The 9901-nt window shown below is 56.4% G+C and overlaps 1 protein-coding gene across 3 annotated transcripts in view; it reads left to right on the forward strand.

Moving 5' to 3' along the window:
- Positions 1-7: 7 nt before the first annotated feature.
- Positions 8-9901, forward strand: part of LMX1B (LIM homeobox transcription factor 1 beta) — a 77507-nt gene continuing 67613 nt past the window's right edge. For all 3 annotated transcript variants that reach the window (XM_077768495.1, XM_077768497.1, XM_077768498.1), the window contains exons 1-2: positions 8-107; positions 849-1032. In XM_077768495.1, the coding sequence (XP_077624621.1) occupies positions 35-107; positions 849-1032 (257 nt within the window). In that variant the 5' untranslated portion in view covers positions 8-34. The remainder of the gene's footprint in view (positions 108-848; positions 1033-9901) is intronic.

Below are 9901 nucleotides of genomic sequence, written 5' to 3' on the forward strand. Positions count from 1 at the left end.
GTGCTTCCCCCGCGGGCAGACGGACTGCGCCAAGATGCTCGACGGCATCAAGATGGAGGAGCACGCCCTGCGCCCCGGGCCCGCCACTCTGGGGGTGCTGCTGGGTGAGTGCGGGGTCAGAACGCCTGAGTGGTCATGGGCAGGGGACAGGGGCATTCTCCCGAGGTCGACAGGGGCGTCTAGACCAACGGGATAAGGAAACGGTTTGCGGGACATGGGGGTGCGGGGGCACAGACTAGGCTCTAGTGATCGCTAGAAGGGCAACAGGCACCCCTAAACAGGCATCCTCAGGGGACAGAGGTTTGCAGGGACACCACCCAGGAGGAGGGAGGCCAGGACAGCTCCAGCTGCCACCCACCATCCTCACTGGGCCTTGGTGCTAGAGCTGCCACTCCCGAGGGGGTGGGAGGCGGACGGCAAGGGTGATGGAAGACCCAAGTAGTCACCTTAGCAAGCTTGGGAGTGGTGCCAAGTTAGTTGATGGAAGGCGCTTCTAAGAGAAAAATGTCCCCTGGGCCACCTAAACTACAGGTTTTGGGGAGATTGGGGGCAGAAGATCGCGAACGCCACCGTGGGGCGTGTCAGCCAGCCAGCGCCCCAACCTCACTTCGCCTGTCTGGGTCCCAGCCGGCTACCCCGCGCCGTGCCCGGTTCTCCTATGTAGTAACACCACCAAGCGCTGGGTCCCCGGAGGAAGGGAGAGTTGCAGCGCCGAGCCAAGGCTCGACACGCGCGGCCTCTCCGCGAGGGAGTCCGCGGGCGGGGACGAGCCAGCGGAGGCTGCCCGGCCCCTGGTGCGGCGGCCGGGGGAGCGCAGGCGGCGGCCGNCGCCCTGTGCCCCCCCGGCCCCGACTGCCCGCATCCCGCCGTCTGCGAGGGCTGCCAGCGGCCCATCTCCGACCGCTTCCTGATGCGAGTCAACGAATCGTCCTGGCACGAGGAGTGTTTGCAGTGCGCGGCGTGTCAGCAAGCCCTCACCACCAGCTGCTACTTCCGGGATCGGAAACTGTACTGCAAACAAGACTACCAACAGTAAGCGCCTCNCTCCCGGCAGGGACTAAGCGTCCCAGCCTGGCCGCCACCGGTGGGGTGGTGGCCGGGGGCTTGCGGCCGCCCCTAGTTGCCATCTTTTGCCCGGAAACCTGCACCGTTTGGGGGTACAGCACAAGGCCCTTGGCCAGCTAGGGGATACCGTCCCTTCGTGCAGGGACAGGGCCTGGCCCCACCGAGGCCTAAACTGGGGCCCAAGAGATGATCTCCAAACGAAAACAGTGCTGTAGGGAGCCAGGCCTTGGCGGTGTGCTTCCCAAAGGTAGGGTTTTATGGGGGTTGGGGATTCCTAGAGCAAGGAAGTGGAGTTGGGAAAGCGGGGGCTGAACTCCCGGAGCAGCTCAGGATGCCCCCATCAGACCACGCTGCCTGTTGTACTTTGTAGTCCCTGATAGAAAAGAGTGTCCATTCTCCTCAAACCGTTCCACGCGGGTATTTTGCACTTCTAATTCCTGCTGGCTGGAGAAGCTGTCTGGGAAGAGGACCTCAAGAGGTGGCAAACCACAATCTGGGGCTCCTGGCTGGGGGGAGTGGAGACTGTGACCGACTGCCCAAGTCAGCCTTCCCCAGCAGGCCTTCTTTCTTGCAGAGTGTTTGTGTTGGAGAAGAGGGTGGTCTGCTCTGCCCTGGCATAGCCTAAGCCTCGGGGTTGAGTCCAGAGACTGTGGGTTGAGCCCTACCTGCTGACTTTTGTTTTTAGCTGAGACTATGGATTTGTCTGGCAAAGTGCTGGGACAGTTCAGAGTAAATGCAGGCTTTTCTTTGGACCCTTTGGTTTTCTGTGCCTGGCAGTGTGACTAGGAGGGAGGCAGAGAGGAGAGGAGCAACAGCCAAAAAGGGGGTGTGGGGATCCCCAGGGAGGCATTGTGGAGACCAGTGGGTGCCTTTGAGAACTTTCTGGTGAGTCCCAGAAGACCCTTTTAGATGGGAGTGCAGAATGGGTAGGCTCTCAGATGGTTCCGGGCTCAGAGGGGGCTGTGTGTGCCCAAGCCTCCAGGAAAAGGTTGGGCCACCAATGCCTGGTGGTGACTGCAGCCTCTCTAGCTGCCCAGGGACTGTTCCTAAATCCAGGCCCTGATGGGAAGGGGAGCAGCTGGGGTGCCCATTCTCCATCTCGTTAGCTGCTTGTCTGAGGCCTAGAAACGGGGTTGCAGGCCGGAGCCCTGGAGAAGGTATCAGGTTCTACTCTGAAAGGTTCTTGCTGAGTCCCACGACAGTGCCTATCCCGGCCTTGGTCCCCCGATCTGGAGGTCAGAGAGGGACCTGCTCTTTGCACCTTGCTCTTCTTGTCCACTGGGGGCTCTGCGGGCAGGAATTGGGGTACATTTCAGAGAGCCAACTTTTTTGCTGATCCCGGAGTCCAGCTGAGCCCTCTCTCTGTGTGTGAAACACCCCAAATCAGGCACATTGCCGATGGTAGGGTTTGTGCTGTGCCCTGGACTGATAGGATTCTGGTTCCAGGAGAAAGCGTGGCCGCCAGTCAGCTCTGCCACAGGCAGGCATAGAGCAGCACAAAAAAATAGGGAAAGTAGCTTGGGGTAGATGTGGTCGGGGGCTTCTTTGGTCTGGCCAAGAGGCAGGGCTCACCAGCCTACCCACGTCCTGCTGGCCTGCACCTCTGCCTGCCTGACCCTTAGCTCAGCTCTGGCAGTGCGACTTCCAACTTAGCCACCAGCCTGGATGACTCAACACGCAGGGGCAGGAGGCCCAGGACACTGGAAACGGCCCTCCAAGTCATATGTGTAGATTGGGGGGGCGGGGGGTGGGGGGAGATTGTTTTTTAAACATGTTGGCAGGACCCTTTCCAACCCTCTTGTACATCTCTGCCAGGTCTCTTCCGCTTACCCCTCAATCCTTTATGGAGCTTCTGTTTAAAACAAGGAGAGGATGCCCCCTGGTTTTTCGGAGCCCAGAACTCTATATATAAAGTCACAACATTTGAGCTGGATGTTCCCTTAGAGCAGAGCGGCCCACCTCCTAATTTTACAAAACAATTAAACAGTTGCGACGGCTTTGTTGAAAGTATATTTGTTTAAAAAAGAAACGCGGCGCCTGAGAGCTCCTGGCTTCAGTGCAGTTGGGACGTGTTTACGGGGAATTTCGGTGCTGGGCGAATCTCAGGTCCCGAGTCGGGAGCCTTGGTCCAGCTAGGCGGCAGCCTCCGGGCGGGCAGTATTCACGCCTCTCACGGTGCCCTCCTCCTCCCTCGCCCCGTCTTTCTTCTAAGAAGGCCAATTAGGTATCTGCACTAGGCCGGCCGGTTGGGGACTGAGGAGGGGTTGTTATCAAGACAAATACCCGGGCGGGTCTCGCCTCAGCGTTTCTCAGGGAGAGCCAGTGCATCGAGGCAGGCGGGGGGCTCACTGGGGAAGCGACGTTCTTTGCACAATAAAACTGTGTTTCACGATTTATTTTTTTCTTTGAGGATCGCAGATGCATATTTATTGCATCTGTGCGTAAATGCTTTTCAGACGAGAATCCAGGCAAGTGGGCGCAGAAACGTGCTTTCTCGATTTTCGTGGAGCCTGTGTGTCAGCGGTATCGGGAAATTAACACCCCAGCCCTCCCGCCCCCCCCCAGTAACTTTTGAAAAACTGTGTCCTCGCCCGGCGAGGAGCTGCGGGGTCCGGTCCTTAGAAAGAGGTGGCTATTTTTATTAAGCGTCTCTTCTTCCTTTCGATTTGCTTTCAAGAACCAGAGCACCCAGAAGCGCAACGTTACTTTACGCACCATGGGGGTGATTAATTGACGTTCGGGCACATTTAATACTGTTTGATAAAATCCATCCGCACGTCCAGGACGGACGAAGCAGAGCGAGCGGGCCGCGGCGTGTGGGCGATTTCACGCGTAACTCGGAAAGTTTACTTTCTCTCCGTACGTGTTTTTTGGGGGCGCCTTCTTTTAAAAACGGGGGGGCGTCGGATCGTTCTGCGCTCGAGGCTCTGGCCCTTCGGCAGCCCGAGCTCCTTCTCCGACAGAAAACCAGGTTAGAAACCGGGAGGAAACGGGGCCTCCAAACGCAAAATCACGAACACCTCTCTCTCCTTCCTCCCCCGGAGAACGCATGAAAAATTAAAAAAAAAAAAAACAAAAAGACAACATAAACCCCCACCCCGCGCCCCGTTTTTTGTTTTTTTTTTCCTTGGTGGCTTGGCCAAATAGAATTATGTAAGTTCTCCTTTCTTGCCGTCTGTCGCTCGTCTGGAAAGCGTTTCTCTCCTGAGGAGGTGGCGAATTCCTGGAGGAGGCTCCGGAAGGGGGGAGGGTCGGTGGGAGAGTCCAAAAATCTGTCACAAAATGGAGCCTAATCGCTTGTAAGACAGCTCCGCGGCCGCTGCAGCTCCAGTGGCCCAACCTGGCTCTTTCCAGCACATTCCTTTCCTTGGAAGTGTTTACACCGGGAAAGGCCTTCCAGGGAGGCTCACCTCTCCTCAGAGCACCAGCACCGGCACAGTAGGGGTGTGGCACAGCCCAGGGAGAGCAAAGTCAGGCTCCAGCCATTTCTGCCTGCTGTTTCTCCCAGCATGGAAGGACTCCCACAGGCCTTGCTTTGGGGTGCCAGTTACCAGCAAGCATGTCCTCTGCCAGTAGGCATCCCAGCTGGCATGGCCCCCATCCATCTAACCCGGAGGTGCAGACACCTCTGCCCACACCCCCCGGGGTAGAGGGCCTGTCCTGCTAATGGATCTGCTCGGAAGGCAAAGCCAGCGCTTTGCCTTATGAAAAGGCCGTAGTGTTTTCCCTGGGGATTCGAGGGCCTAAGTAAGGGCTCATCCTGCCAGTCCAAGTCTGGGGACCCTCCAGCCCTTGGGAAGGNCTTCCTGAAGCTGCGGTCATCTGCTGCTGAACGGAGGCATTATTCACAGCTGACTCCTGGCTCACCCTCTATTCCCCAGGCTCTGGGCTAACGCAGCCTAATTTGTTTGCAGGATTTTTCTTGAGTAGGAGAAGAAGGCTGTGAGGATTTCCTCTGGGGTATGTGATTGTGGACCCTCAGTTCCCTCCTGCCCTGTCCGTTGGAGCCAGGCTTAGGACCACACAGTCCTGGCATCTACCTGAGCCTCTTCTGTAAAATGGGGACATACGCACCTGGGAGAAAGGATTCTAATAAGGATTCAAGATAACATGCCCCAGAGGACCTGGCGTCTTGCCTGGCATGTTGTTAATGCTCTGGAAATTATTGTTGTTACTATTATCACCATCAGTGTGGCGAGGAATGTCTTGTCTCCAAGGACACACCAAACTGCCTCTGGCTTCCATGCCAGAGAATGGTGCAGCTGGCATGGTAGGCTTGCCGTGAGCCTCCCTGTGCAGGGAAGATGCGCAGCACCCCTGGGAAAATCATTCCCTTTGCCTGAGTGGGGGCACTGGGAGGGCCATCCCTCCATCAGTGATGAAGAGAACTCTAGACTCTGAGACAGAACTGGATTCACCTCCTGGCCCCACCGTTCAGCAGCAGCCGTGTGATCTTAACCAAGTGACTACCTGTCTCCGAGCCCCGGGTTCTCCATCAGCAGATTAGGGGTGATGATACAACATCCCGGGGTGGTTGTATGGATTACACAAGGTATCTGGTGAGGCTTCAGTAAATGTTCCAAATTCCATGGGACCCAGTATCCCCGTCACTACCTCCAGAGACGCAGAAAAACTTCCGAGTGTGGAGATCAGAACAAATGCCACCTGTGCATTATCAGGAAGGGCAGGTAGCAGGATGAGCGTGCTGTTCTGGCCTGTTTCCCCCGGGGGGGGGTGGCGGGGGTGCGAGAGGGAGTGGACGTTGGTCCAGAGCAAAGATCTTTCCACTGGGGAGCAGTTGGAATCGCCAGAGTTCAGAGTACAGCTTGGAAAACCCTACGCAGTAATATAATTTCATATTTGGAAAACCCTTTGAGCCTACTGTTCTGTTGTGATTCAAATGGCAGGAAGGGGGGAGCGGAACCCCGACTTCTCTGAGGATGAGGGGGAGATGGAGAAGGGGGTGGGGACGTGAGGGGAAGAGATCCAGGGATCTATACGTTTCTCAGAAAGAAGATGAGGTTTAAAAGGTGGAGAAACACCAGCGCAGGTGGTCAGAAGGGTCGTCCAGCCCACAGAGGTTTGTTCTGTCCCTGATGGGCTGCAGTGCTTCCCCAGGGAATTTCCTCTGACCTGCGGCTCTGAGGGTTTTAAAACAGACAAGGGGAAAAAAAAAAGAATCCTGGTCCTACTTTGGTGTTAGTCAGGCTGAGGAATGGAGGATACACTCAACGACATGAGTTATAACTTCCAATTTGTTGGACACCACAGTCAGGCCTCAGCTTCAAGGGCGGGAGGAAGAAAGGGATGGTCCGCTCATCCAAGGAGCCCGTGTGAGCTGTCAGTCAGCTGGGAGTGCAGGCCGACCCAAAGCTCTTGGCTTTCTGGCTGACCCAGCCCTCTCTCCAACTCCCAGATTCTGTGCTGATGGCAGCACAGAGCAAAACCAAAATTATATATATTTATTGCCACTGCAGTCAGAAGTGGGGAGGTGGTGGTAGTGAGGTGGGGTGGGGGGTAAGGCTGAAAACCAGATTTGAAAAAGTTGATTCACGAAGGCAGAGGAAGCAAAGTGGCAGACGTTTGCCATTTCATCGACCGGCTGGTGTTCTCCATTCATGTCATAAATGTCTCCTGTCATTTGAAGCCAAAAGCAACATGATTTGGTTCCCCGGTGGCCTATAGGGTTTTTCTCTTTTTTTTTTTTTTGCCGTAAATGTTTATTTGTTAATAATATACTTTAAACAGCCTAGCCTTGACCTCAAGTCTCCCGGAGCATCCATCTTCTCTCAGAAAAATCTTTCAAAGTTTGTGTAATTTTGGGGGGAAGGTGTAACTGACGGGGCAGTGAAGGGCCTGTGTTTGCTTTAACTACTGCTGTGTTGTGGAGTAGTGGGGTATAAGGGGCCACTGTGCTCGGAATGGCAACTTTCTTGGGTTTCAGGCCTGGCTGACAGCACTTCCTCGCTGCCCTTTACCTTTGCTTCGCCTGATCAGAACAAATAAATTTCTGCGAGGGCCCTTCCTTTGTTATTCCCGGGGCAATATTGTATCCATTTCTCTTCAGCTTCTTGACTGGCAGCCACTGGACCTGCCCTGTCAACCCTGGGGCCCTGAAGGGGGATTGTGGGGAGTGCGGGGGTCCGGGGGATATGTGAGCACCTTGGGCCGGGGGCTTTGTTTCTCAATCGGGAGCCTGGCTCCGACCGGCCCCCGGACCGATGTGCTGGCCGCTGGCAGAGCACCTGGCTTGTCCTGCACTGGATGAACTGGGGGAAGTGTTGCTGAAGGAAAAACCTAGTTCCTGGAGTTTGGTTCCAGAGGAAACAAAGATGTTTGCTTCCTGGCGGCCACGCTTAAGAGGTTTCCCTGGGAACTGTGAGGTGGTTGCCAGCCGGGGAGGGCTCTGAGGGCTGCTGGGAGCAACAGACGTGCCCACCGGGGCTGGCGGGCGGAGGAGACCACCGAGCTGCCGGCTAGATGCGGAAAGCTGAGATAGCCGAGCTGGGACTCGGGACCCCCGGGGTTCCCCCCCTCCCCCACCCCCAGGCACCTCCTTTGGGTGCTGGCGCAGCAGTGATAGGAGAGGAGGATTAGGAGCCGTGGGTCGGGACAAGCTGGGTGTGACTGCTCTTCCCCTTCTCCCACCTCCTGGTTTCCTCTGGGGCTCTGACTGTTGTCATGTGATTCCTGAATCGCCATAGTTGGGGGGGGGCGCTGTCACTGTCAGGGTGGGGGCACCCGCCCAGGCCTGGGGCTGCCTGAACCTGTGGGGATGGAGAGGACCAAGGTGCTCTGGAGCCACCTCCTGAGAATGGAGGGCCCCTTGGGTGGGACACGTTTTCTCAAATTTTCTCAAAGGAAAGTACAAAATTGCCAAGTCCAGATCGGGGATCCAGAATGTCTCTGGTTTTGGTGACACAAGCCAAGGGCCTTTAGCGAAGGCTCTTCTTGACCCTCGGTTTCCTCCTCTGTGAAATAGGGGTGGTAATTACAATCTCACAGGATAAAGTAAATCAGCCTCTGGGGATAAAGTGAAACCAACCCAAAGGTGCCAGCCTGCAATGGGCACTCAGTCAATGTGTATTTCCTTCCTCCCTGCCTGGGAAGTGAGCTCGAGAAGGCCTGCCTGGCAGGAATGCATTGTCTGCCTTTCAAAGCAGGCCCAGAGAGCGTGGCCTCCTCAACACGCCTCCCCCCCGGAGTGGCCTAGCCCACCCTCCTCCTGCTCCTTACCCAGGTCTGCGCTTTGAATTTTTCCCTTGAAAAGGTAATGGGACAGGTCTGGCTGTCAGAAACTGATCCTTAGAGACAGGCAGGCAGCAGCCTCTGGATGGCTCCCCATTGCTACTGAGCCACATAGGTGCTTTTATCCAACCTGCTCTTGAACATGGTCAGTGTTGATGTGAACTCCCAGGAGCACAGCCTTATTGACCTCAGAGGGGCAGGCTGAAGTAGTACATCTAGAAAGAAAAGGAATGGACATTTCTTGAGTGCTGTGACGTGTACTGACCTTTATTGCTCTGGGTCCCTGGATAGGTGAGAAAACTGAGGTGGCGAGAGTTAAATAACTTCTCTCAGGTCCAGACTTTCTCTGTAGCAAAAATTTCCCAGGTGGGTCTAACTCCCAAAGCTGATCGGACCCCTAAGTCCTCAAGTTCTGCTTCTCCTGAAGCCCCAGATTCTGCTCTAGGTGACCCTGATTTGCTTTAGAGCACTCAGCCTGGAAGGTGTGTGTGTGTGTGAGGGGGTGGTTACTGCCCCAGGGTTGGAAGGGGCTGAGGGAGGGGGGGGACACTGCCCTCTTCACACTAGCATGTCCGTGGAGGGCCAGCCCTTGCCGGAGAAGGAAAAAGGTTAGAATAACCGCCTTTCGCCGGCGGTGAGCTTCCTTTCCCTGCTGGAGGTGCGCGGGCGGGGCAGCTCTCCGAGGTCTCCACCCGCGCCCTCCTCCAGGCCCACCTCTCCGAGGGTTCCTGCTCCTCGTTCTTCTCGTCCCCCAAGTCGGGCAGCGTGGTGCACAGGATCCTAGGCTCTGGGGCTCCTCGGCCGAGCCGCGGGCGCCAGCAGCGGTTGATGAATTTCGGTGTCACCAGGGGTTTAGCCCGGATTTGGGAACCGCGCGCTCTAATACGCGCACACGGTCCTGCCCTTTCTAAAGCGCAGCCCTTTCACCCAGCCGCTGATTTATGAAGGAATCCGATCCTGGGACGGGCTGGGCTGGAGCCGGGAACCGGGGCCCCAGTGGCAACCTTCGGACTCCTCCGTGTTTTGGGGGCCCTTGGTGGCTCCCGGCGCTTTCCTAGGCTGGACTCCAGGCGCCCTGCCGGGTGGGGTCTCCCACAACCCAGGAGGAGCCACTTAAACCCGCTGAAGGGCAGCGAGGCCGATGGAGAGAGTTTGCATTTTCTTTCGGATTTGAGCAAAGCCCTCGCCCCTCCCCAAGCCCTCCCGCCGGCCCCCTCCGGCAGGCCCGAAAGCAGCAGGTTCGGGAGGTTTGTTTATCAAGAGCACAGAAAATTGAAAAAAGAGTCTAAGACCTTTCTCCCGCCTGAGAAATGTGCAAAGTCCCTCGGCTCCTGGAGGCAGCGAGGCGACCCCAAACGCAGAGTTCCCGGTGCAGACGCTCTGGCCAACCCCAGCCCCCTCCCTCCTGCGCCCTGGCCTTAGCGCGGCGGGAGGGCAGAGGTTTTCCAGATTTGGTTTGTAGGGGGGAAATGTGGTTGTATCAATCCACAAATATTTACTCTTAACAGACTTGTATCTGTGGAGATTTCGAACAAAGACAGTTTAGGGGGATTACAAAAACCCTAAACCCCGTTTTTCTCTCGGACTT

Source organism: Crocuta crocuta, unplaced genomic scaffold, assembly GCF_008692635.1.
Source record: "Crocuta crocuta isolate KB4526 unplaced genomic scaffold, BGI_CrCroc_1.0 scaffold35, whole genome shotgun sequence".
In the NCBI taxonomy this organism is placed as follows: Eukaryota; Metazoa; Chordata; class Mammalia; order Carnivora; family Hyaenidae; genus Crocuta; species Crocuta crocuta.